This window comes from Erythrolamprus reginae, chromosome 8 (genome assembly GCF_031021105.1).
Source record: "Erythrolamprus reginae isolate rEryReg1 chromosome 8, rEryReg1.hap1, whole genome shotgun sequence".
NCBI lineage: Eukaryota > Metazoa > Chordata > Lepidosauria > Squamata > Dipsadidae > Erythrolamprus > Erythrolamprus reginae.
The window spans coordinates 30101596-30129460 of NC_091957.1; the positions used below are offsets into that span (position 1 = coordinate 30101596).

The 27865-nt window shown below is 38.8% G+C and overlaps 2 protein-coding genes across 5 annotated transcripts in view; one reads left to right on the forward strand and one right to left on the reverse strand.

Moving 5' to 3' along the window:
* The window catches only part of TMEM164 (transmembrane protein 164), a 64187-nt gene extending 37651 nt beyond the window's left edge, over nt 1–26536 (forward strand). For 2 of the 4 annotated variants that reach the window (XM_070759549.1, XM_070759550.1), the window contains exons 5-8: nt 3035–3113; nt 13462–13562; nt 14409–14473; nt 25992–26536. In XM_070759549.1, the coding sequence (XP_070615650.1) occupies nt 3035–3113; nt 13462–13562; nt 14409–14473; nt 25992–26226 (480 nt within the window). In that variant the 3' untranslated portion in view covers nt 26227–26536. Of the gene's footprint in view, nt 1–3034; nt 3114–13461; nt 13563–14408; nt 18001–25628 lie in introns of those variants that run through there. The other 2 variants (XM_070759552.1, XM_070759551.1) reach the window with 2 other exon arrangements.
* The window catches only part of AMMECR1 (AMMECR nuclear protein 1), a 196455-nt gene continuing 188134 nt past the window's right edge, over nt 19545–27865 (reverse strand). The window contains exons 5-6 of the mRNA XM_070759553.1: nt 26202–26298; nt 19545–24349 (exon numbers count right to left, since the gene is read on the reverse strand). Coding sequence (XP_070615654.1) covers nt 24235–24349; nt 26202–26298 — 212 coding nt within the window. The 3' untranslated portion in view covers nt 19545–24234. The remainder of the gene's footprint in view (nt 24350–26201; nt 26299–27865) is intronic.

The following is a 27865-nucleotide window of genomic DNA, read 5'->3' on the forward strand; positions in this document are numbered from 1 at the left end:
TGAAAATGAATAGTTGTCATGCAGAAGTGGGTGATAAATTAACGGCTTGCTACACTATCCATAGGAGACCTGATGTTTATGGGAACTTGGGAGTGGTGGTTTTCAGGAGGGAACAGATGCAGCCACAAAGCATTATTTCGAGGGGTTCAAGGCCATCCCATGTCTACCCACCTGGGTGGAAGCGGAAGGAGGACTGGCCACAATGGCACAATCTAAGTGGGCAACATGACAAGTTTGTGGGTGAGGGACAAGGGATGTGAACTTTCAACTGGGTGGGAAACTCAGATTCAGGTTTCCCAGTGTGGGTGCCAGGATGGCTCAAGCAATAAATTGGAACTTTGAGGAGTACTTTGCCTCGGACTCTGATTTAGGTTGGATGCTACCTGGAACCTTGACAATAGTTCTCTGGGTTTGTGACCATGTCATGATAGGCTTTCAGCATTCCAGTTTTGTATTCATTACTCTTCAAAGTTTCCCTCCTACCACTCTGGCTGCTCTTGACTTTCCAAGTCTGTATTTAAGTAACGCCTACCAAGAGGAAAACATCCTTTGCAATGGCTCTTGGGATAGTAGCCCCTCGTAGAGAAAATGAGGGAGGCTTCAACTTTTCCCAGGGAGTTGGTCCTTTGACTCAGATGATGGGATCCCATACTGGAATTACACTGAGAACCACCAATAAGGACATTTGACTGGATTAAAAAGTATTTGGGGAAGATGGTTAATAATAGAATAGAATAGAATGTCTTAGTGCATATGCTCTTCAGTGTATATAAAAGAAAAAGATACATTTGTCAAGAATCATGTGGTACAACACTTAATGATTGTCATAGGGGTCAAATAAGCAATGAAGAAATAATCTCAATAAAAGTCTTAGGATACAAGCAACAAGTTACAGTCTTACAGTCCTAAGTGGGAGGAAATGGGTGATAGGAATGATGAGAAAAATTAGTAGAATAGAAGTGCAGATTTAGTAGAAAGTCTGACAGTGTTGAGGGAATTATTTGTTTAGTAGAGTGATGGCGTTCGGGAAAAACTGTTCTTGTGTCTAGTTGTCTTGGTGTTCAGTGCTCTGTAGCGACGTTTTGAGGGTAGGAGTTTAAACAGTTTGTGTCCAGGATGCGAGGGGTCAGTCAATATTTTCCCCGCCCTCTTTTTGACTCGTGCAGTATACAGGTCCTCAATGGAAGGCAGGTTGGCAGCAATTGTTTTTTCTGCAGTTCTGATTATGGATGCAACTTGTCAAGCCTGTTCATTTGAGCCATCTTACAAACTTTGGGAAATAGGCGTACAGCTGTCCTGATCTTTCCTCTAGAGCAGTGCTTCTCAAATAGTGGGGTGGACCCCCTGGGGGGGCTCGGAGCAATGCCAGGAGGGGGCGCGTGACTCCAGGGAACCTGCTTTTTTTGCTGCAGGGAGTAGGGTTTTTTCACACCAAGCAATAGCACACAGCACAGAGTAGGTGATATGAAGTGCATATAATAAACCCTTAAGAGAACCATGGAAAAATATTTAACAGGGATGAAAAGAAAGGAGGAGAGAGACAGAGATAGTGAAACAAACATAAGCCTCCTGAAAGCTAAGGTGAGGAAATATGACAAACTGTATGTAGCGCTTGGTTTCATTGTCACTATGGTGGGAGACGAGGCAAGACCGGTATGTTTAATGTGTCTAAAAATGTTGGCAGCAGACAACATGAAGCCAAATAAATTAAGGCGTCACTTAAACACATTACACCCCAGTCACACTGATAAGCCGCTTGAGTTTTTTCAGCTGAAATGTGCTGAATATTGCACACAATTGTCCCGGTGGAGAATTGAGGGGCCACGAAATGTTTACTTCTTCTTAGGGGGGTCGTAACAAAAAGTAATTGAGAAACACTGCTCTAGAAGCATGCAATGCAGGTAACCCTCGACTTAAGGCCACAGTTGAACACCAGATTTTTGTTGCTAAGTGAATTTTGTCTCATTTTATGACTTTTTATGCCTTGGTTGTTGTTGTGGTTCAGTCTGGGACCCCTCCGGGAATGGCTGACCTTCTGTCGGTTTCCAGCTCAGAGGGAGAGGCTGAGGAACAGGAGGTGCAGACTGACGAGGAATCCCAGGCTGAAGAAGAAGGACAGCCAGAGTCCCACCAGGGGGAGCTCTCCCCAGCAAGCAGCCTGGATTCCTTAGGGGAAAATGCTCAAGACATCATAGATATGCGACAAAGGAGAGCTAATCAGAGACGGACTCAATTGGCTAAGTATTTCCAGCATTAGAGGTCACAGCTGGGTTTGGGTGTGGTGCTCTTGGGAAAGGATAAAAGGCGGACCCACCCTTCCTGGCTTGTGGAGTTTTATCTTGGAGATTCGTGAGACCTGTCTGTGAACTTTGGTGGCTTACAATCCTGGTTTGTGCCTTGGACTATTGAAACCTTGGGGGGGGGGGGGTGCCAGCAAGAAGCTTGTGGTATTGACTGGACATCAGGACCCTGCTGTAACGTATTATAGCCTGTCTGTTGTGAAGACAGGTTTTCCTTTGTGCTTATTTTTTCCAGCTATAAAATACTTTTGGCTTTTACCAGAGTGTCTGGCTGTTTTTTCAGTTGGTGTTGAGGTCTGGGGGAACCCAGACAGAACAGTTGTTAAGTGAATCATTGCAGTTCTTCAGTTAGTAACACAGCCCTTCAATGAATCTACCCTCCTCATTGACTTTGCTTGAAATCAAGGCCACAAAAAATGATCACGTGACCCCAGAATACTCCAGCTGTCATAAATATGAATCATTGACAAGCACCCAAATTTTGATCAGGTGACCAATAGGGATGAACCAATGGTCGTAAATGTGGAAAAACGTTCGTAAGTTACTTTTTTCAGTGCCGTTATAATTTTGTACGGTCACTAAATTAATTGTTGTAAGTTGAGGAATACCTGCAGTTTTACACAACTGACCTGAAATTGAATCCAATTTGAACACATAGTCAAGGAAAATTACTCGGAGCTGTGTGCACACCAGCCTATATTTATAAATCTGTTCCTTCTTTTTTTTTTTTGCAGCTACCTTTTGAAATGGAGATTTATTACATTCAACATGTCATGCTCTATGTTGTTCCGATCTACTTGCTACGGAAAGGAGGTATGTCTGTATATGGGGCCTTACTGATACTATTTAATTGTACCCTGTCCTTTTAGCTAATCAGGACCTCCATCGTTATATTCTGGAGAAGAATAGGAGCTCCTACAGCCATTTCAGTGGCTGGAGGAGCCACTGAATTGAGCCACTCCTCAATTCTTACCAAGGATGCTATATTTTCTTTTTTTTAAAAAAAATAGTTTTTATTGAAATATATACTTTAATAACAAAACATATAAACAGTTAAGACAAACAATTGTACATCCACACATAAAAAAAGAAAAAAGAAAGAATACTCAATTAAATTATTCACATCCATTAAACATAATGTCTATTTGGTTATTTTCATGGCTATTACAGACGGTGATATTAAAAAAGAATTAATTCCCATTTTTTAATTTATATATATGTTTGTTTTGCTTTCAATCACCTTAGATCAATCAATATTACAATATCTCAATTAATGCAAATCAAATAGTTCATAATTTGTCTTTAAAATGTTATCAGTTAAAAATGCTATATTTTCAATTCAGCAATCCAACAAAACACCAGCAAAGCTTTTCACAATTTAAGAACATAGAATCATAGGGCAGAAAGGGACCTTCCTTCTATTCTAGTCCAGGAGTCCTCAAACTTGGCAACTTTAAGACTTGGGGATTTCAACTCCCAGAAGTCTTAAAGTTGCCAAATTTGAAGACCTCTGCTCAAGACAAATGGCTGTCCAATTTCTTCTTAAAAATCTCCAGTGATGGATGTAATGGTAATGGGCTGCTCGCCGGTACAGGCTACACTCCATACTGATAGCAAAAAAGGAGCTGCATGTGTAGCTCCACATTGGTGGATGCATGTGTGTGTGCCCCAGCGAGATTTTTTTTCTGCGCATGTGCAATTTTTTGCTTCTTCGCATGCGTGTGTCCTCTCGTGAGATTTGGCTTTCTGCACATGTGCAGAACCAAATCTTGCTGGGGCATGCGCATGTGCACACCGGCGACACAGAGTTGAGCATGCATCGTTTTGGTAGCAGTGAGTAGGAACCCATGCCTGTGGAGCACCCACAACTTCTGGAAGCTATTCTGGAAGTTATTAGCTACATTCCTCTCTAGAGTACTTTGGTACGACCACACTTGGAATACTGTGTTCAGTTCTGGAGGCCCCAATTTTAAAAGGACATTGATAAACTAGAGCAAGTTCAAAGGAGAGTTACGAGGATGGTGAGTGGTCTAGAAACCATGTCCTATGAGGAACGGTTAAAGGATCTAGGGATGTTTAGTCTGCAAAGGAGAAGACTGAGAGGAGACTTGATAGCTGTCTACAAATATCTGAAGGGCTGTCACAGAGCAGTGGGATCAGCACTGTTCTCATTAGCACATGGAAGGACTAGAAACAATGGAATGAAACTGCAAGGAAGTAGATTTAGATTAGATATCAGAAAAAACTTTCTTTTTTTTTTTCAATTTTTTTAATTATTTTTTTCATAAAAACAGACAAATACATACAAACAATAAACATAAAGTGGGGGTATATTTCCCCCGCTTCTTATGAAAGTGTACATTCAAATATAGAAAAAGAATACATAGTTAAATATATGTTAACTATTATAGTAAAAAAAGTTAATAAATTTGGGTTAAAGTTTTACAGATCTTGATGTGAGTGTTAGGTAGGGTTAGTATAACATAATTACCAAAAAATACCTTTAATATAATCTTAATTACTATAGTAAAATAGTGTCAAACCTTCAATTCAAACAATAAAGATAAATTCAACTATTATGCATCTTGGTATATTACTTATACTTATACATACATACACTACTATATCATAATCATCAAAAAGTCCTTTTAAACTAATATTAATATTGTTATCACCTAGGTAAAAACTAATACAAAGAAAAACAACTAAAGATATATCTTATTTTTTCTTATCTATCCATTTATAGACATTGTTCCATGTTTCATAGAATTTAGTATCCTCTTGATCGTTTAATCTTCTTGTCATCATATCCATTTCAGCGCAATCTAATATTTTAGCTATGACCTCTTCTTCCTTGGGGGTTTCCTCCCCTTTCCAATTTTGCGCATATATTATTCTAGCCGCAGTTAATATGTGTATAATTAAATAAAAGATTTCTTTCTTATAGGTCTGATTTGTAACACCTAGTAAATAAAATTCCGGGGTATTATCTATATCTTGCTTTATTATTTCTTTTAATATTTTTTCAATCATTTTCCAATATATTTTTGCTTTACCACATGTCCACCATTGATGATAGTAGGTTCCTATATCCTTCTTACATTTCCAGCATATTGGGGATGTTTTGGGAAACATTTTTGCTATCCTATTTGGTGGGAGATGCCATCTATAAAACATTTTGATTTGATTTTCTTTTAGAGAAACTGATTTAGTCATTTTCCAATTGTTAATCCATACTTTCTCCCATGTGTCTATATCTATTTCCTTGCCAATATTTCTACACCATCTTATCATAGTATCTTTTAAAGTCAACTCTATGTTTTTATGAGCGATAAGTAGTTTATATATTTTCCCTATCATTTTTGTTGAATTAGTGGTAATTAAGGTAGTTAAAGGATTCTTACTTTTATTAAAAATGTAAAGAGTTTTATCCTTCTGATATCTAGATCGGATCTGGGCATAGTGCCACCAATCTATTATTATCCCTTCTTCTTGTAATTCAATTCTAGATTTAAGCTTCATCTGATCATTTAATAGTTCTTTATATCTATAAGTTATTTTCTTATCCTTTATAGACTTTGGATGTATTATTGCTTCTAAAGGAGCTAGCCAGTCTGGGATACTTAAAAAATGATTTTTCTTTATGTCTTTCCATACTTCTAATAAGTATTTCCTCAACGTATGTCTTTTAAAATATGAATGGTTTTTGTCCTTATCATACCATAAAAATGCGTGCCATCCAAGCATTAAATCATGTCCTTCTAAGTCAAGTATTCTTTTGTTATCTAAAATTATCCAATCTCTAAGCCATGTTAATGCAGCGGCCTGATAATATAGTTTCCAATTTGGAAGGCCAAATCCGCCTCTTTCTTTAATATCTTCTAAACAATTCATTTTTATCCTTGCTTTTTTACCTTGCCATATAAATTTTTTAACTAAGTTTGTTAAAGTTTTTAAAAAGATACCCCCTGGGTTTATTGGTATTGACTGAAAAAGAAATAAGACCTTGGGTAAAATGTTCATTTTGATTGTTGCAATTCTTCCTAAGAAAGATATTTTCAAATTATTCCACATTGCTAAGTCATTTTTAATTTCTGCTAGTAATTTCATATAATTATCATTTTTTAATGTTATTGTTTTCGCTGTTAAATTTATTCCTAAATATTTTACCTTTTTTACAATCTTTATTCCAGAAATACTTTCTAATTTCGTTTCTAGTGTTTTATTCATATTTTTAGTCAAGTAATGTGTTTTGCTTTTATTTATCTTTAAACCTGCTACGTTTCCATATTGTTCAATGGTTTGTAGTAAGGTAGGAACTGTTGTAATCGGCTCTTCAATTATAAACATTAGATCGTCTGCAAAGGCCTGGAGTTTATAGGTTTCATCTCCTACGGTTAAACCTTTTATTTTGGGGTCCGCTCTTATTTTAATTAATAAGGTTTCAAGGGTCATAATAAATAGCAATGGTGATATAGGACATCCTTGGCGAACTCCCTTATTTATGTCAAGTATTGGTAATTGACTGTTATTCAATATTATATTCGTTGTTTGTTTTGAATATATGGTATCTATTAGGTTAACAAATTTTGGGCCAAATCTCATTTTATTTAATTGCATTTTTATAAATATCCAATTAACGTTGTCGAAGGCTTTTTGAGCGTCCAAAAACATTAAAGATGCCGTCTTGTCTGGGTGTTGTTCATAGTACTCTAGTATATTTATTACAGTTCTAATATTGTTTTTAATTTGTCTCCCTGGAAGAAATCCATTTTGGTCTTGGTGTATTATTCCATTTATAACTCTTTTGAGTCTCTCTGCATAAATGGCAATAAAGATCTTATAATCTACATTTAATAGTGATATAGGCCTATAGTTTTTAATCTTTTCTGGTTCTGTACCCTGTTTATGTATTAAGGTTGTCAGTGATTCTGACCAAGATTTGGGAATTTTTCCCTCAAGTCTACATAAATTAAAAGTTTCTAACATATGGTTTCTTATTGTTTCGTTGTCTATCTTGTACCATTCTGCAGGTATGGCATCTGGACCTGTAGCCTTGTTGCTTTTCTGTTTTTTAATTGTTATTAAGAGTTCCTCCATTGTTATTGGTCCGTCCATGGTGGCCTGTTGATCTTCTGTTATTTGTGGTAAATTTGAAGCCTCTAAATAGTTAAAAACTTCATCTTCGATAACATGATCTTTAGCATATAATTCTTTATAAAAATTATACACAATGTCTGCCTTACCTTCTGTGTCATATTTTATTTTACCATCTTTATCTTCTAATTTTTGGATTAATTTTGATTGACTCTGTTTTCTAAGTTTATACGCTAGCCATCTGCCAGGTTTATTTGCATGTTCAAAATAATGTTGCTTTGCTCTTTTGATCTTTTCAGTTAGTTGGTTTTGTTCTATAACTCTAATTTTATGTTTAATTACATTTATTTCTGTCTTTAAATCTCTGTTCTTAATATGTTGCTGCGATAAGGATTCTAATTGTTTTAGTTCATTTGTTAATTGTAAGTACTCTAATTTCTTTTCCTTATTGTGTTTTGCTGTGTAAGATATTGTTAAACCTCTTATATACGCTTTAACTGTATCCCATAAGTTCTGTGGAGTAGTGTCTGATGTTTTATTAATTTCAAAAAATATTTTTAATTCCTTTTCAATCCAATCCTTATATTTCTTATCATTTAATATATACCTATTCATCCGCCAGTTGTTCTGTTTGTTATTCATCGTCATATAGACCACTATTGGGTTATGATCAGCCCATGTATTAACGTCTATCTCAACCTCTCTTATTTGTTCTGCCACCGTTTTTGGTGCCCATAACATGTCAATTCTCGTCCAAATTTTGTGAGGATTGGAGTAAAAGGTAAATTGCCTTTTGTGGGGGTGTCTTTCCCTCCAAATGTCGCTTAGTAGTAATTCCGCTTTCATTTTTTGAAAAGTACTAGGTAACAAATTTCTTCTTGTTTTTTTACCTTTTCCCCTTTTTTTATTACCTCCCCCTCCTGAGTGGTCTAATTGTCTATTCGCGATAGCATTGAAATCACCTATTATCAATAAATTATCAATAGCTAAATCTATTATTGTTTGGTGTAAATTTTTATAAAATGTCATTTGGTCTTCATTGGGAGCATAAATAGAAACAACCACTAGAGGTCTAGGTTCAATATCTACTTGTACAATCAATATCCTACCCTCTTTATCCTTATATATTTGTTTGGAATTTATAGAATTCTTGACATACATCACTACACCTCTTTTTTTTTGGTCTGCTAATGCAGCATACATTTTTCCAATTTTGGGATTCAACAGTAATTTTTGGTTATCTTTTTTAATATGAACTTCTTGTAGTATTGCAATCTGGGCATTTTGGTTTCTAATTTTAGAAAAAATTTGCTTCCTTTTTCTTGGTTCGTTAAGTCCATTAACATTTACGGAAAAGATTTTTAAGTCTTTATTCGTTGTCATTTAATGGGTTTTTTGGTTTCTCGCTGAGGTTGAACTCTTCTAGCACCTTGGTCCTGCTCTATTACTTGGGCAGTTGCCCCCAGGTTTTCTTCTTGCTGAGTTGGTAATTTTTCCCCTGGTTGCTGTTGAACTAGTTGTAGTTGAACCACTTGTTGCTTACTTGCGTAGTCGGAGTGGCCCAAACCACTCTGTTCAAGAAAGTACATGGCTTGTTCTACATTTTCCAGTTTGTACCTTGTAGAACGCCATGTCAGAGAAAGTCCTTGTGGAATAAGCCAACGGTAAGTAATGTTTTCTTTGATCAAAATTTTAGTTAGAAAATGATAATCTCTTCTGTTTTCTCTGACACTTCTTGGAACTTGCTTTAGTATCTTTATTTCTACTCCCTGACGTTGGGGCGGGGAGTTTCTTGAATAGTGAAGTATCTCATCTCGCAACGCCTTTCTTGTAAATTTAATATGTATCTCTCTTGGAAGATTGTGCCGACGGATATAGCTATTCGAGATTCTGTAAACTTCATCGATTTCTCTCTGTAAAGCTATGGGGTCCTCTTGAAGTATACCTCCAATAATTTCCGCCATAGTCACTTTTAAGTCTTCATCTTTTTCCTCTTTTATATTCTGAAATCGAAGTCCGTACGAAGCTCGTTGCATCTCCAGCTGGATAATAGATTCATCATATCTTCTATATCTCTCATCGGCTCTCCCTTCAAGATACTCCATTCTTTTCTCATTTTTATCAGATTGTTCTTCAACTTTTTTAACTCGGTCGTCACTTTCTTGAAGTGTTTGTTGGATCTGCTTTATCTGGTCTTTCATCTCCCCCATATCAGCTTTCATTTGGGCCATCTCCACTTTGAATTCTGCCAAGTCAGCTTTTATGGCTTCTCTTTGTTGTGTTGCCTCCTCCTTTATGGCTTCTCTTTGTTGTGTTGCCTCCTCCTTTATGGCCTCTCTTTGTTGAGTAGCGTCTTCTTGTGATTTGACCATGAAGTCCTTCAAAGTATTCAAAGTCTCATGTATAGTTGCAAGATTGGACTGCATTGTTTTGTCTTTGTCTTTGTCTTTGGTAGACATAGTTAACACTTGATGCGAAGGAGAAGAATGCGGTGAGACTTGTGGAGATAAAGTAGTTGGTGTAGTTTGTTTTTTTGTTGTTTTAACAAGGGTTGAGGTGTGGGACATTATCAAGTTAGAATCCACTATTTCAAATTTTAAGGTTGGTTTCAATTTTATATGTAGTGAAAAGGAAAAGAAATTACTATAAATTCCAAATCTGTTCAATATATTTTGTTTTCCTTATAATATGGCTATACCAATTCAATAACAGTTCAATTAATAACAGAATTCAAAAAAAAAGAAAGAAGAAGAAAGAAAAGGAAAAAGAAATATTGTTATTTAGTGCCACAGAACAGAAGAACAGGTGCCTTTTCAAGTAAAAGGAAGACAAAAAGTAAAAAAAAAGGGAAGGAATATCAACTATATATAGAAAACAAAAGAAAAAGAATTGGAGAGGAAACTTTAGGAGGAGGGAAGAAAAAAGAGAAAGGAAAAAAAATGAAGTAAAAAGAGTTGTTCAAAAAGAAAAGGAAGGGGGATAGTATTTTAATTCAACTATTTAGAATAGAGCAGGAACCCAAGGTTTTTTAACAATGCATATAGTTCAAACCAAGCTTCTTCTAGTAATAAAGATATCCAAGAATAGGGAAGAAAGTCAAAGAGAAATCAGGGGAAAAAAAGCAGATAATTATTCAAAGACACAATAACAGTATTGTATACCTAAATTCTTCTTATAAATCCTGTAGTTTTGCTAGGAAGTGAAGATGAAAATCCAAATCTCAAAGGATAAATTTATATTTGATGTCAATTCAAAATTCAAAGAGTAAAACAAATCCAAAGCTTGCTTGTGTTCAAAATGAAGTCAGTTTATTTTCCAAGTTCAAGACAGGAACAAAGAACAAAGAAACAAATCCCAAGATGGAGTCAAGTTAATTTCGGTGCAGCAGGCAGATGTTAAACCAAAGAATTCTCAGCAGATAATCCAAAAGGTGTCAGCAAATAATCCAAAAGGCTCAGCAAGTATTCCAAATAGGTTAATCCAACAATAAGTAATCCAAAAAAGAAGTTATTTCAATCTCTTCTAGATTCCATTTAGTTCATAGTTATTAAGTTAGTAGATTTAGATTAGATATCAGAAAAAACTTTCTAATGGTAAGGGTGATAAACCGGTGGAACAGTTGCCATAGGAGGTGGTGGGCTCGCCTTCACTGGAGGTCTTCAAACAGAGACTGGACAGTCATCTTTCTGGGATGGCTTAGTGAATCCTACATTGAGCCAGGGGATTGGACCAATGACCCTGGAGGTCCCTTCCAATTCTATGATTTCATTGATTTATTGTTCTCACTGCCAGGGAATTTCTCCTGGACAAAGGAGACTCACCAACATATGAATTCCCCCTCCCCCTCCAAGAAATGGTAGATGTTTACTTGTTTATGAAAGGGTCCTGCTGACTTTGCATAATGACCTCTTCATTTGTTGCCCAACCACTTCCTGGCCAGGAGAACAGGAGAGCTTTCAAACCTTTGGTTTCATCACCTTTGGGTTTCTGCAGCTCTCTGCTACCCTCTGCTGGTGGCCTGCAAACTTAATTTTGTTTATTTTAATTTAATTCAATTCAATTCAACTTAATTTAATTTAATTTAAAATTTAATTTAATTTAATTGATTTCTATGCCCCCCAATCCCAAGAGACTCAGGGCGGCTTACCACAATGAATAATACAATACAACGATACCAAAGTCAAATATAGATAATAAAAACAGTAAAAAACCCATTATAAAAACCCGAGCGAACTGTGTGATCTAAACCCTGAACTGAGGATGTGAGAAACCCCGCAAATGCATGAAAGCCTAGTTGCCCCCACTCATATTGCCTTGCTGACCTTATTTGGGGAAGAGGTTGTTGTGACTTTACCTGGGATTAACATGCAGCACATAGATAACCATATAATATATGTCCAAATCATCTGAAGGCAGAGCAACTAATAAGGAGGGATACAATCTGGAACTAAGGCCAGACTTTAGGAGAAATTTCCAAAAAATGAGAAAATTAATCAGTGGAACGACTTGCCTCCAGAGGTTGTGAATGCTCCAACACTGGAAGTTTTATAAAAGCAATTGGACAACTGTTTTTCAAAATAACTATGGAGATGCTCAGTCATCCGGGTCATGAGTGGTCCCAAAGGTGCTTTGTTCAAGTGGCAGCTGGACTTTCTGGGGGGAGGAGGTTGAAGACATTTTACTTCTCATCCATGAAGCTTCTTCATCTCTGAACATAAGAACATCAGAATATAAGAAGAGCCCTGCTGAATCAGGCCAAAGCCCATCGAGCCCAGCATTCTGTGTCACACAGTGGCCCACCAATTGTCCATGGGGATCTTGAGCAGAAAGAAAAGGCAATACCCTCCCTTTCCCTGGACCCCCAACAAGTGGTAGTCAAGGGAATCCTGCCTGCCTCAACCAACATAGAGGCGGCACATGGACATCCCTTTCAATAACCATCTATATGCTTGGCATCCATGAATCCTGCCTTGAAGCTATCAAGGCTGACAGCTGTCACGACCTCTTCTGGAAGTGAATTCCATAAACCAAAAAGCCACAATAAAACAAGCATTCCTCTTTCATACAAGTGGTCTGAGCAAAACCTTCGCTCAGAGTCCCCAGGCCTGCTGGAATAGATGCGTTTTTAATTCCCTTTTGAATGGAAAGGAGAGTGGGGGCGGTGTGGATCTCCCGGGCGAGTTGGTTCCAGGGGCCAGGGGCTGCAACAGGGAAGGCTCTGTTAACTGTTAACTGTTTCTAGAGAAGGGGTCCTCAAATTTGGCAACTTTAAGACTTGTGGACTTCAACTCCCAATTCCACAAGTCTTAAAGTTGCCAAGTTTGAAGACCTCTGTTCTAGAGCAATGCATCAAATTGTCATTAGGTAGGAATGCAAGAATGCTCTACAAGGAGTCCTTGACATGGCGCCACAATTTGAGCCCCAAATTTGTGCGAATTATGACCATTTTTTACACTTATGACTGTTGCAACATCCCCATGGGCGTGTGATTTACATTTGGATGTTTGACAACTGATTCACATTTATGATGGTTGCAGCCTCATGTGATCCCCTTTTGCAACCTTCTGACAATCAAAATCATTGAAGAAACTAGATTCGCTTAACAACCATATTACTAATTTAATAACTTAGATTGACCCCCTCCCTCACTGTGACAGCCCTTCAAATATTGGAAGACTGCTATCATGTCTCCACTGGCCCTTCTCTTTAAGACTGTCCAGTTCCTGTAACCATTTTTCATTCATTTTAGCCTCCAGTCCTCTAATCGTATTTGTTGCATTTAACACAATGATTCACTTAAGAACTCTGGCAAGAAAAGTCATAAAATGGGGCTTTTTCAAGCCAGGAGCCAGCCATGGTCTTCTCAGTATCTTGAATGTTTTGCAGTTCTCTTCTTTTGCATTCAGTTTGGTCTACAACAAAGATATTTCTACCAGTTTATGTGTTCTATTGCAATCATCTTGGATTTTCAGGGTGAAAATCGATACTTCGTTAAAAAAAAAAGGTATGGTGCCCACCTTGAAAGAGCAGAAAACCATTTTCTCCTTTTCTCTCTTCCTAAAAGGTATTTATACTCCTGAGCCATCCTGGGATTTTTGGTGGGCGTTGCTCTCTACTGGATTGATGTTTGTCTACCACTACAGTTTTTTACAGATCTTGGGACTCGTAAGTTCATTTACTTATGTGGATTGTATATCTTTCTTTGGGTTGGGTGTGGGTAAGTTTAGTAAAAATATGCCAGTGGAGCAGGTAAGTAAAAGAAAAAACAAAACAGAAGCTGTATCTTGGAGGGAAAAAAAATCTTGTTTTTAATGATTTACCATCTAGCCAAGTACAGTGGTACCTCTACTTACAAACTTAATTCATTCCGTGACCAGGTTCTTAAATAGAAAAGTTCGTAAGAAGAAGCAATTTTTCCCATAGGAATCAATGTAAAAGCAAATAATGTGTGCAATTGGGGAAACCACAGGGAGGGTGGAGGCCCTGTTTCCTCCCAGGAGATTCCTAGAGAGGCCCCTTGGAGGCTTCTCCCTGCCTTTTCCGGTTACAGTTTTGGAGGCTCGGGTTTGTAAGTGGAAAACGGTTCTTGAGAAGAGGCAAAAAAAACCTTGAACACCAGTTCTTATCTAGAAAAGTTCTTAAGTAGAGGCATTTGTAGGTAGAGGTACCACTGTGAATTAAACAGAGGAAACTGTAAAGAGCTTCAGGATTACATCTGTTTGAAGGTATTGTTTGGGTGTAAACTGGGGTACCAGAAGAGACAAAGGAGAACTGACATATTTCAGGTTCATAGTCACTATGGATAGTGAGGTGGGTGACATATGGATGGATTTATGGAAGGAAGGAAGGGAGAGAGAGAGAGAGAAAGAGATAGAGATAGAGAGAGAGAGAGAGAGAGAGAGAGAGATGATAGACAGACAGACTACTACTTTTATTAAAGTAGGACAAATTGTTGTATGGTAGTATAGACATATTGTTTTGTAAAAATCTATCTTTCTTCTGCTCTTCCAGATCACTGAAGTGAACTTGAACAACATGCTATGCCCGGCTATTTCTGATCCTTTCTACGGCCCTTGGTATAGAATCTGGGCATCGGGACACCAGTCTGTCATGACCATGCTCCATGGAAAACTCATAATTTTCTTTTTCTATAATACCTCCCCTTTCTTTAAGCTCCGTGTGGCTGTACTACAATCTCCAGCTAAGAAAGTATCCTAAGACTCCATCCTGGTTCTTATTTCTTTCTTGAAGGATCTAGAGGAGAATGATTGTATTTGGGGTTGGAGAAGAACACCACCTGTATTGTTTTCAATTTCTTTCTTCTATTGTGGCATCAGGTTTATTTCCCCACTATTCTGCTGAATCTCCATTACCTGTAGCTGGCAAGGATGGCGAAACATTGTGGGCTTATTTACAAAAAGCCACAAGTAGACTTAGAGTGCAACTTCTGATCTTGCCACCTTGCACCTTTAGAGTTTCAGATGTACATCGTATCAGGGACTAGGGCTGATGGAAAACACCATTCTGTTTGCTCATGTCTTCAGTATGTTTTCTATGGCAGCTCTTAGATTTTATCTTCAGCACAGAACCTCTTCTTGTCTCATGTAGACTTTGAGCATGAAGAGTTATTGGGTGCTTCCTTACTACCAGTGTCGACACGAAGGTTCTTGCGTGGTTGAAATTGGTTAAAGGTATGGGGAACAATAACAATCTACTCGCTAAACCCTGCCTTCTGAAACTCCTGAAAGTTTAAGCTGAAGCCTGCTAATTGTATCTGCTGGCATTTTCCAGATCATTCCTCTAAATTAATTGGTGAAAAACAATTTAATTGCTGGATTAAGATTTAGGAGATGGATTTAGTTAAAGGCACGGACCAAGAAAATCTGCCAATTTGGAGTGGGACTCTATGTCATAGCTTATATAAATGTATTACATATTGTACATACAGTACCTGTATTTGATGTTATGTGCACATATATATCAACTTCCCCGTTCTAGGACCCTTTGGAAGAAAGCATAACCTTTCTTCATCCATGATTCACCATCTAGCAACACTGTGCTAGATGAGAATCCTGCAGACCAACGTATTGGGGAATCCTTGGGGAAAACAGCACACGAAATTCAGGTTTGACTGAAGTAGCCAAGCTGCAAAAGTCATCCTTCACAGACATTGAGGAATAATTGTCTTTTCAGCATTGGTGTAAATTGGAGAAAAGTAATCCTCAGAAGCAGAATCTCTAAGCTTTTTGAATTGTTGCTATGATGATTGTTCTGAATTCGATCCCGGCTCATCTTTGGTCCTATCCCGCCAGTGTCTCTAAGTTGTATTGCCTTACAAGTCCCATGTTGGGCAGCCTTTGATACCTCAAGCGGAGAAAATTTGCCTTAAGGTCAACCTTATCTGCTTTTTCCACCTGAATGTGGGAAATAATGGGATGGGGTCGGTACTCACCATGAAGAACTTCAAAAGATAGTTATGAATATTTCATTCCAGTTGACCAAAACTTGAATCTCATTGCAGTTTGGTGTGATCAGAGAATTAATCTTCTACTTGGGGGCTTTATAGATCTTGTTTGGGGTTTTCTTTTTTGTATTTGTAGCTGTTGAGACGTTTTGTAAATATTCAACTCTGAATATTCTTTAGTTGTTCTAAGGAATTTCTATCAGAGGAGATAGTTCCTTCTAGGCTGCCCAGTGGGAAATTTCATCTCTGATTTTTCTTGGGCCAAATTCAATACCCCAGTAAGGTCCTGGGGAGCCAGGTGTCTTCTGCTGCTGCTTTGATGAATCTTGATGTTTACTCTTCAACATGACATATTTAAACAGATATATATGTACATGCAATGAAATTTCTAGATAGCCACAATGTTTTTTGCTAGTGTGTGTGTGTGTCTATCTGCGCATATGTAAAGTTGTTCTGGACTCCTTCCATATAGAACCATAAAACTTACAAGGAGATGCATACACATCTGTTTTAAATAGTGAATATTGACTTTACTTCTTTTTAAAAGCCAAGAATTAGCTAGGGTGGGTTTTTTATTTGGGTCTACCAATGAGTGATCTTTGTATTCCTACTGTGATCTCAATATCTATCTGGATCTATCCTTTGATTCTGTGCCATATTTATCATCCATACCACGGCCTTCGTTTTTTCTAAACCATATAATCTGTGTGTGGCTGCCTCTTGATCGGAGAGACTTTGAATTTCCGTTCAGAGCCATTTGCTCGTAAAACAGGTGCCACTTGTTTTCTTTCCAGATGATAACAATAGCTGAGATATTTAAAAAAACATTCCTGTATCCTCTGTTCGATTCCTGGTTATTTGATGAAAAAGCTGCCTTGCTAGCCGAACAGATTAGGAATTTTATTTTTTAAGTCAAGAGTTTTCGTCTACGTGCATCCTGGGTAAATAGACCCGGGACTTGTAAACCTCTTTTGAGATGCATTTTCTTTTAGTTCTGGTCTGAAGCAATTAGATCTTGGAGAGATTAGGAACTGCGGGTACCAGATCTGTACAGAGCTTGCTAGCCTCATGTGATAAAAATAGCACCTTCTTCAAGAAAGAGAACTAATATTGTTTATTCTAGAGCTGGGATTTTCCTTGTTCCTTTTTCTAAATTTAAGCTGGCGAGCTTTATTGGGGGGAAATGTAGCAGCAAGACATTATCACCTTTCCTTTTGAATTTTTAAAGAGAAATTCAGTTTCCTTTGTAGTGTCCCAGCCAGGCACAATCTTTGTAAATTACTGACAGTGCAAGTGTCAAGGAAGGAGGTGCTATATTTCCTTCTTGAAATGGAAATAAGGATTTCCCATGCCGGGGTGAGAAATCCGGGTTTAATTTATAGATTGGAATGAAATCGTGCGCGGAGATGCAGGGGTGCCCGTGGCAATTTCGCTACCTGCCCAGGTGCAGTGGCAGAATTGCGCTGGTTTCCACTAGCACTCAGAGCCACGGGGGCGAGCACACATCACCGTTCCACAACAGCCCACCTCTGGTTGGAGAAGGGAGTTAACCTGAAGAGAGGAGGATTTGCAGATTGTATCCCTTTTGGCCTCCTCTAAAATAAAAAACCCTAATTGATTACTCTGTTTACTGACGCCTAGCAGCTTTCATTGGCCTGTGCTAAATTCTTTGACTGAAAGGTTGGCTCAAAGCATCCTGGAAGGCTTTGAAAAAGAGCTGCAAGCAGAGATTATCATGGAGGCCAAAGAGGCGCCTTAGAATGCTTTGGTCCTCTCTCTTTTACCATCACCATTCCTATCACCTCCACTTTTTTCTTAAAGTCTTGGAAGAACCTAAGTTAGCTTCCACCAATTGTTTCTATTCTCCCTTTGGGATTGCTTTCCTGTGTTTTTAATATTTTGTATGATTGTTGAGCCCAAGGTTGCTCATGGTTTCCATTTATGGGCTGTAGAAATTTCTTGGAATTCTAGTCAATGTTGTCCTTTGATGATTGCTAGAAACGGGCGATTGGCTTGTGTGCACTTTTTAACATTGAGTTCCTTGGTGAAGCTGCTCTTTTGTGGCCTGCATCAGGATTTTGATACTCTCTCATCATGGAAATTGAGTGTGCTTTGGGAAAATAAAAAAACAAAACAAAACTTTGTTGGAACTGAATTCTTCTCTCATCGCCAAAAGGCACCACTCAACATGCGTCAGATTCACACTGGTTTTATTTACACCTGAGCTTGTGCAAAGAGATGAGATATACCGCCATTAACTTTCCATGATGCAAGGATATATTTTTTTAAAGATTTATTTTTCAAAGTAAGACTTTGTCAAAAAAAGTTTTTGTGGGGCCTCAGGGCTGGAAGGTTCTCAAATTGCTATAATTTTAGGTAAATGGATGGCTGTTACGAACACCCAAGATCTTTGGCTCTTAAAAATCTGGGAAATTGAAAGCTTATTGATATTGCTGCAGCTTTCTGAAATGGTCTTTTTCTTTTAGTGTCTTAGTTCAGTTGGCAGCTTAGCAAAAAAACAAAAATATCCTTGTTCTTCGTGGCCATATGATCTTTTCTTGTTTTCCTGGTCAAATAGCCTTCAAATTTTGAGTTTTAGCTCATTTCTGCCTATTAAGGGATAGTCAAAAGTAGAGTTATTAAAAATAGAATCACCCACAAAGATAATTTTATTAAGATATTTTTAAAAACAACAAAATATTGATCTTTTTTTTAAATGTAAAAGTCATTTTCCAACACAATTGTGTATTTGGGTTTATGGCTATAGAGCTTGTCTCAAATGTTTTTTTCTATCTCAAAATAAAATGTTTGTGAAAAAACCCCCCTGCTTATGTTTTGTTTCAGGGAGATAAATATTTTATATCAATGGTTGTAACTTGAATTTAATCCTTTGGAGCCAACTTCAACATGGTTGGGACGATTAGACTTCCCTGTCAAGTTCAGAATAGGAAATCCTGCTGTGATCAGCAGGTTGGACTAGAAGACCTCCAAGATCCCTCACAATCCTAATATTCTTCTACGTATTCCAAAGAACTTCACCTTTTAGAAAGATGTCTACCTTATTTCCTAAATTCAACCACCTCCTTCAGGATGTACAACTAGTTTTTCATTCTGGCCACTTCTATGCAGATACATCCCTCATCCAAACACTTTTTTCCAGTGCTGTTGTAACTCTAAACAGTCACTAAGTGAACTGTTGTAAGTCAAAGACTACCTATAAACTTTCCTAAAGTTTATTTCTTGTCTCTAAGGCAGTGGTTTTGAACCTGGGGGTCGGGACCCCTTTGGGGGTCGAACAATGATTTCACAGGGGTCGCCTAAGACCATGGAAAAAGACCAATTCCCCCTGTTGTTAGGAACTAAAGCTTCTATTCTGGCGCTTTGGAACATATTTTTACAATCCTACCAATCAGGCGTTTACTTTGGGGGTGCCTCTCTGATCTTCCTGCCAATCAGCTTAAGGCTCTGTTGGGAGAATTGGTTCTAGACTTATGGTTGGGGGTCACCACAACAGAAGGAATTGTATTAAGGGGTCGTGGCATTAAAGGTTGAGAACCACTGCTCTAAAAGGTGAGGGGTGGGGCTTTTCTGGATCCTGTCATCCCTTCTGGTCTAAGGCAAACCAGATCTAAAACTTTAAGGAAAGGCATCAAGGTGTAAGGAAACCATTAATACAAAGCAGCTGCAAATTTTCCTCATTTTATTGGGTAAATGATTTAAAAGGTAATAACAATAGTGTTAAAACTACTACAATATCTTTCCACAGCCATATCTCACAGACCCACAAATTATCTTCTAAAGTAGTTTTTTTTTTTGCTTTTTCCTCATTTTTACCTTTAAGCCATACTTATAAAATGCCCATTTTTAAAAAAAAATCAACAGTTTCTTCACACTAATAGCAAATAAACATGGAAATAAGAATCTAGTCTTAATGGAAGGAGGTTTGTGGTAATCTGTGATAATATTGTAATCAATAGTCAAAGGAAAAAAAGGGGGAGGGGCTTCTGAGCTACTCCAGGTAGATCCTCTGCCCACCTATGTCACTTTTTTCCATTGAAGATAACTAGTTATTATGCTGGTGAACAATTAATTCTTGTAACATATAAAACACTAAAATAACTTAGAAACTAGATCCAAATCTTTTGGAAAGAATCAGCTTTGATATACAAAAACAGTCATAAGTTGTTACAAAAGTTTTTTTTCTCTCTTTTTAACTCAGTGCATTTATGTACCAGTGTGACCACCGGCTTCAGAGCCAGAAGGAAGTTTTCTTTCCTTCCGAAACAGTAATAATTAAAAAAAGGAACAAGGAAAAAAACACACATCTTTGTATATAAAGAATCATTGCTGGTCTTAAGAAAGTGTAACCAGAAACCCTTAGAATCTGAGAGGCACATGTCGGGTTTCTATATTATTTTATTTTTAAACATAAAAGTCACCAGTTTTAATTTCATCGGAAGAGCCGCGGCGGTTCCTCAAAACTTAATTAACATCACTAGCAAAAAATCAGTTAGAAACTGTACAAAAATAAAAAAAGTTAACCCATTTGCATCCTGCAGAGACTTTGAAGGATCGGAAGGCAGACATTTTTAAGAAGCAGCATTGAGGCTCGGCTGGAGGTGTCTTTGGTTCAGTCCAACACACAAGAAATGTCGGCTACTCCAGACAGTTTCAAGAACCCAGAACAAGTTGAAGACACGTCAAGAGGTTGAGATCATCAACGTGAAATGGGTGGGTGGGTGGGGAGTGGGTGGGCCAGTTGCTCCCAGCGGATGGCGCATAAGCACAGGGTGCCTCCTTCCTCGCAGGGTCCGTGCCCAGCCCCACAGCGAAGTTGGCATAATACAAATGCACAGTACAGCACCCTCAACTCTCCTGGATGGGACGGAGGTCCCATCATCTCCTCTCTCTCTTAGATTCAGCCGGACGTTAGTTCCCAAACTGTCGTTTCAGCACACAGGTGTAAGAAAGAAAACATTTAAAGCTAAAACTAAACCGCCTTTTTTGATGTATTATTATTATTTGGAATGAAATAAGGCAAGAAAAATACAACCACTGCTTGAACGACACCGACCTATGGTTCAGGGACCCTCCCCAAATATCCCAGGTTGGAAACGGACACGGCTTTGCAGATTGAAGAGTGACTGCAAAAGCTACTCTGGGTCTGGGAGAAACGCCTAAGGCGCAGGCAGCACGGTTGGGGCAATTTAATAAGGCAAAGGTTCTTCAACCTTGGCAACTTTTTAAACAACTTGTGGGCTTGAGCCGCCAGAATTCCTCAGCCTCAACTGGGCTGGTTTGAGGAATTCTAGGAGTTGGGAGCCTGCGAATCGTAGAGTTGCCCAGGTTGGAGAGCCCTGCCATCAGGAATGGCGGTCCCGTTGCATACCCAAGAAACACAACCAGGAAAAGCAAAGCACATGTTGCTGCTGAAGCCCACCAATCGCCACCCATCCGTCTGTGGTTATCATTGATGCGTCTCCGACAGCCTTGCCAAAATTCCAGGAACAGCTCTCAAAAACAAACATGGATTTACAACAGGTTCAAGAGAGTCTGGAGGGTTTTTTTGGTTTTCTTTTTTTTTTAAAGCGCACCTTTCCAGTTTGCTCAACTCTTTGAATGACAGCTGTTGTTTTTAAGATCCCAAAGCAAAAGCTATATGGAGACACCCAAAATGAGAGAAAAACAATAATAATAAAAAATATTGTGCATTATGCTGACAAGATGATCCTTTTTTGTTTTTTGTTCCTCCTCCAAGCCATGGTGGGAAGTATTGCTGACCTCTTCCTTCAAACCCTGCAGGATTATTTTTTATTTAAATCAATATATCATTATTACACTGGTAAAAAATTCTGTATAACATCTGCATATATTGAGGATTTTTTTTTCTTTAAAAAAATCTGATATGATTTTTAGAGTCCGCATGACCAGTCACGTGACCTGCTTAAGATGATTAGCACCTTTAAATACACATATATTTTATATATATATATATATATATATATATATATATATATATATATATATATATATATATATTTGTATATATAATAGATTTTTTTCCTTTTCTTTAAAAAAACTTTTAACATTGAGCTCACCCAGAAGCATGAATTGTAATGAAAAAGATGGCTGTGTGTGTTTGTGTGTGTGTTGGTGTGTTTGTATGTTGGGTGGCCATGGTAGATATTCCAAATGTTTGCAGCAGAAGAAATTTTGTTTTAACTTGTGCTCCAGTTTCCCTTTCAAGGCAAAACAGGGAAAGTTGCAATTAGACAGCAACCGACAATACTTTTCACATAAAAAACGAACCCCTTTTTTCTACCCTCCCGATGGGGAAAGTCACCCCAGAACTTCAAACCAAAGCTCTAATGGGTTCTTTTCCCCATCCATTGCCCTTTTTTTCTTTTATTTTTTTTCAATCAGGAGTTTTGCTTATTTGAAAATTAAGGCATCAAAACAGAAAGTTAATATTCAGACGTTCAAACACTGTGGATCGAAGGAAAGACTGACGAAATGGCTCTCCCCTTGCCTCCGCATCTGGGACCATAGCCAATTCTTTCAACCGTACTTCAGGGCCTGTGATAGGGCTTCCTGTTGGTTATTCTGGTGGTCTAAATGGGATGAAATGGGGGGGGGACTTCTGCCAAAACAGTATCTGCCTCCACCAAAATGTTCTAATTACCAAGAAGGAACTCTGACATCTATTTCATTAACTTTTGTACGAGTTCAGGAACTGCCTTAAACAAGAACTCTGTGAAAGCCCTTTGTGGAATTCAAGGTCGGTTAGGATGAGCTACCTCTGCTCCTTCCAACCTGAGATGGTCACAACCATTCTGCTAAACCTGGGGAAAATTCCCTATGTCTATTATTATCCAAAATTATTTCTAGCGCTGCTTGGCAGCTTCATTAAAAGAGGTTAACCGCTATAAAGATTTTTTGTTTAAAATGATGAACCTTTAAGATATTTCTAAAAACCAGTGAGCTTTTCTTTTTCTCTTTCTTTTTGCTTTCAGTGCATCTACTTTGGTTTTTGTTTCATCAACAAAAGCACCAAAAATTTGTGCCATCAAGAATGGCTAATTCGTACACGGGGTGTCAAGCCTTGGAAGGTAGGAGACAAAAATTGGATCCTGCTCTCCAAAGAACATTTTTTTTCACCTGCCTGGAAAGTTTAGAATTTGGAATAGGTATCTCCTCTTGTGCTTCTGCTGTCTTACCTTCCTTCCCAAAACTTGTGTCCCCTAAGGCACTAATATCAAAATTTGCTGACTTCCTAATGCAGCAGTTTCTTCAAGCTATTCCTCCTGATTACACTCCGCAAGAAACATCTGAAAAACTAAAGAGAATCGTGGAGTAACTCGGATTGTTGTTCGTCATTTTGGTGATGGAAGAACAGAGCCTGGCAGATGACACCATCTACCTGAAGACAGATTTAGGGAGTGGTTGGGGGGGGGGGGGAGAGAGACTTATTTATCTGCCCATTTTTAGTTCCAGTGATTTGAATGGGCAGTTTGAAAGGATTCGAACCAGGACCTCAGTCTGGGTCTGTAATACAAGCCTGGCTACAATTATGTCTAAACCAGGGCTCTCCGACCTTGGTGATTTTAAGACTTTTGGACTTCAACTCCTAGAATTCCCCAGCCACCCATACTATCTGGATAACAACAAGGAGCTGAAGTCCATGCTGGCTGGAGAATTCTGGGAGTTGCCAAGGTTGGATACACCTGGTACAAACCAAAATCACAATATGTTTCTTATCATAATTAACTTAGCTTATCACTGTTATTTGTCTGGGTCAGTCAGACCAGGAACCAGAGGTTCATGTAGTCTCTTACAAGTTTTATCTTGGGGAACTCATCCTATTCAAGGCAATCTTTATCTTGCTTCTGACTCGGGATCCAATATTCTTTATTATTTTAAGAGCAGATTCTATATTTCATTCTTCTCTTCTCTACCCTGATACATTTGCATTCTTTCCTTCCATCAACAGTTTCACAGGAAAAGGTGATCGATACAAATGAGTGAGGAATGAAGTAAAACTTTTAAAATGTTAATTTTTTTAAAAAAACCTGTTTTTTATGTCGTAACAAAAAAACCCAAAACCCAGCCAGTCCACAGTGACTCAGTTTTTTTAAAAAAGTGTGTGTGAGAGGTGGGGTGGGGGCAGAGAAGAGAGCGAAGGGGTTCTTTGTAACGATGCGTTTCCATCCGTTGCCATGGTGAGCTTAACCTGTGGCGGAGAAGTGTCAACATGGCAACGGAAATTATCATCATAAAATGGTACAGTAATAAAGATAGCTAGACCAAGAAGGAGGGGGTTCTCCTGGGAAGAGGTTTGCAGAAAAGTCCAGAGACTGGTCATACGGCTCAGTGTCAGGAATAATGGTTGTAGGGGGGGAGGGTGTGCCCGATGCCGTTTTGGAAGTGGTGATGCTGTCGGTGGGCAAGGTATTCTGTGTAGCTGATGGTCATCTTCTCACTACGATACCTAAAAGAAAAAGGGATGAAGAGAAAAAGGGGGAAGGGAAGTTAAAGGGGGGGAAAAGAGACAAGTTTAATCCCCTAAAGCAGTGATGGCAAACCTTTTTTTCCTTGGGTGCCAAAAGAGCATGCGTCCACGCTATCACGCATGCACAAGTGCCCCCACACATAATTCAATGTCTGTGGAGGACGAAAACAGCTTCCCCTGACCCCTGGGAGGACCTCTGGAGGCCAGAAATGGCCTGTTTCCTAATTTCTGGTAGGCCCAGTAGGCTTGTGTTTCGCCCTCCCTAGGCTCCGAAGGCTTCCCTAGAGCAGGAGGAGGGTAAAAACATCCACCCCCACCCCCAACCCCCAGAAGCTCTCTGGAAGCCAAAACCGCACTCCCAGAGCTTCTGTGCGAGCCAAAACCCAGCAGACCGGCACACACATGTACATTGGAGCTTAGCTAGGGCAACAGCTCATATGCCAACAGATATGACTCCGCGTGCCACCTGTGGCACCCATGCCATAGGTTTGCCATCACTGCCCTAAAGCATTGGTGGCGCAGTGGTTTGCATTATAGTATTGCAGGCTAACTCTGCCCACTCCCAAGAGTTTGATCTTCACTAGCTCAATGTTGACTCAGCCTTCCATCCTTCCGAGGCTGGTAAAATGAGACCCAGATGGTTGGGGATAATATGTTGGCTCTGTAAACTATCCAGAGTGTGCTGTAAAAGCAGGGGTCTCCAATTTTAAGACTTGTGGACTTCAACTGCCAAAGCTGGCTGAGGAACTCTGACCATTGAAGTCTTAAAGTTGCCAATGTTGGAGACTTCTGCTGTAAAGCACTATGGGATAGTATGTAAATCTAAGGTAATGGTTCCCAAACTTTTTTAGGCCATGCCCCACCTAAGCATCTCTAAAATCCTGAGGCCTCCCCCCATGACATATAATGCTTATTATACTCATGCGGAGGAAGCCTAAAAGGCCATTAACTAGGTTTAAACAAAGTTCCAACTGCTCCCATTAAAAATGATTTTTTTTTCATTCCACATTGGGAACCAGGGATCTAAGGGCTATTGCTAATGTTATGCTAAAGTAGGAAAAATTAGTAGACTCCAAGGTCCCTTCCTGTTCCATTATTCTGTTCAGATTTAAGACATGGGTGTGTGACTTTTGGCTTGTCTGGGCCTTACTGAGTGAAGAGGAATTGTCTTGGGCTGCACAGGAAATATGCAATATATTTAATGTATATAAATAACAAACTGCCTTGATTTTCAAAATATTTTTATTATATCCTGTAGGGCCGTATAAAGCGGATTAGACATGCCTGGTTTAAGCATTAAAGGAAAACCAGAAGAACAAGAAAAATTCAACAGAATTAAGACTGGGAAGACTTAAGATATAACTTCCCAAAACTCATCTCTGCTTAGGCTTCAACTCTCCTTGCCTCTTACATACTTAAGAACATTTATGTGGTTGCCCAACTCACTCACAGTGACTCTGGGCGATTTACGAAGTAAAAACCCAATACGAAATCTAATACAGTAACAATTCAGCCCACAATTATTTGAGGGGCTTGTTATCACCTTGAGGCCTCCTTCTCTCTGGCCAAGCCAGCTATTCAGGGCCTTGGTGACAAAGCAGAGCCAATCTTATTTTTGCAGGAATGTTTCACACAGGGAAGGAGCCACCACGGAAAAGCCAGAACTAGAATGGATGTGGCCAGTCAAGACCAAAGTGACAGGAACACCTGAGGCCATGATTCTTAAGCTGGAGGAGGCCAGGAATGAGATCAGAGCTCTCAATCCAGAAAGTGCAAGAAAAGATAAGATCCTGCGCAGGAGCCCAGCAAAACCTAGGATGGGACTTCTTACCTGGTCAGTTTTATTGTTTTCCTGAAATCGTTTGTGATTGGAGCCTTATAACCTCCTTTCCTCAATAAGGAATCTATGGTCTGAATATGGTCCCAGCCTGTGGAGAGTCATTAGAAGAGAACACACAAGAAAATCAGCGCTCAAACGTTTTGCAAAAGGTTTTAACTGATTGCAAAGAATTTATTACTTATTTATTAATTGGATTTGTATGCCGCCCCTCTCCGAGAAGAGTGGTCTTTCTAGGGGGGATTCCTGCAGGTAAACTGAGCTAAAGCTGAACATTTCCAAAACAACATAAAGACTAGGAATAACTCTAAATAAACCATGTTGCCTTATTATTAGTGTTGTGTGAACTGTGTTGCCTTATTATTAGTGTTGTGTAAAGCAAATAACTAAAGGTAAAAGGAAGAAGAAACCGCTATGGTTTAGCAATGATGTAAGGGCTATAGTCAATGAAAAAAAGGCTGCCTATAGGAGGTATGAAGAGTCTGGAAGTATAGCTGATAGAGAGGTGCATAAAATGAGACAGAAAGAGGCGAAACAGATAATATATGCTGCTAAAGCCTCAAAAGAGGAAGAAATTGCAAAATCAGTAAAGAAGGGGGATAAAACCTTCTTCAGATATATTAGTGATAGGAAGAAGAAAAACTGCAGCATCACGAAGCTTAGTACCGGGAATAATACATGCATTGATGGGAATAAGGAGATCGCTGACCATTTCAATAGCTACTTCTGTTCAGTTTTCTCAAAAGACACCTTACAAAATAATACTTTAGGGGGATATAGCATTGCTTCCAGCTGTACTGATTCAGCTCCAGTGATCTTAGAAGCCGATGTCTTAGAAGAACTTGAACGATTAAAGATAAATAAGGCAATGGGTCCAGATGGCATCCACCCCAGAGTTCTTAAAGAACTCAGATCTGTCATTGCTACCCCCCTTACTGATTTGTTTAACCAATCCCTGTTAACAGGAGATGTTCCTGAGGATTGGAGAATGGCCAGTGTTGTGCCTATCCACAAGAAGGGCAGTAGAGAAGAAGCTGGTAACTACAGGCCAGTTAGCTTGACATCAGTTGTAGTTAAAATGATGGAGACTCTACTCAAAAAGAGGATAAATCAGCACCTAAAAAACAATAACTTATTGGACCCAAATCAGCATGGCTTTACTGAAGGCAAATCATGTCAGACTAATCTCATTGATTTCTTTGACTATGTCACAAAGGTGTTGGATCAAGGTGGTGCCGTGGATATTGCCTATCTGGACTTCAGCAAAGCCTTTGATACAGTTCCACATAAAGAGCTGATGGATAAATTAGTGAAGATTGGACTTAATCCCTGGATAGTTCAGTGGATTTCAAGCTGGCTGAAGCATAGACATCAGAGAGTTATTGTTAATGGCAAGTATTCTGAGCAGAGACAGGTTACAAGCGGTGTGCCACAAGGGTCTGTTCTGGGTCCTATTCTTTTTAATATGTTTGTGAGTGACATAGGGGAAGGTCTGGTAGGGAAGGTTTGCCTATTTGCCTATGACTCTAAAGTGTGCAATAGGGTTGATATTCCTGGAGGGGTCTGTAATATGGTAAATGATTTAGCTTTACTAGATAAATGGTCAAAGCAATGGAAACTGCAGTTTAATGTTTCCAAATGTAAAATAATGCACTTGG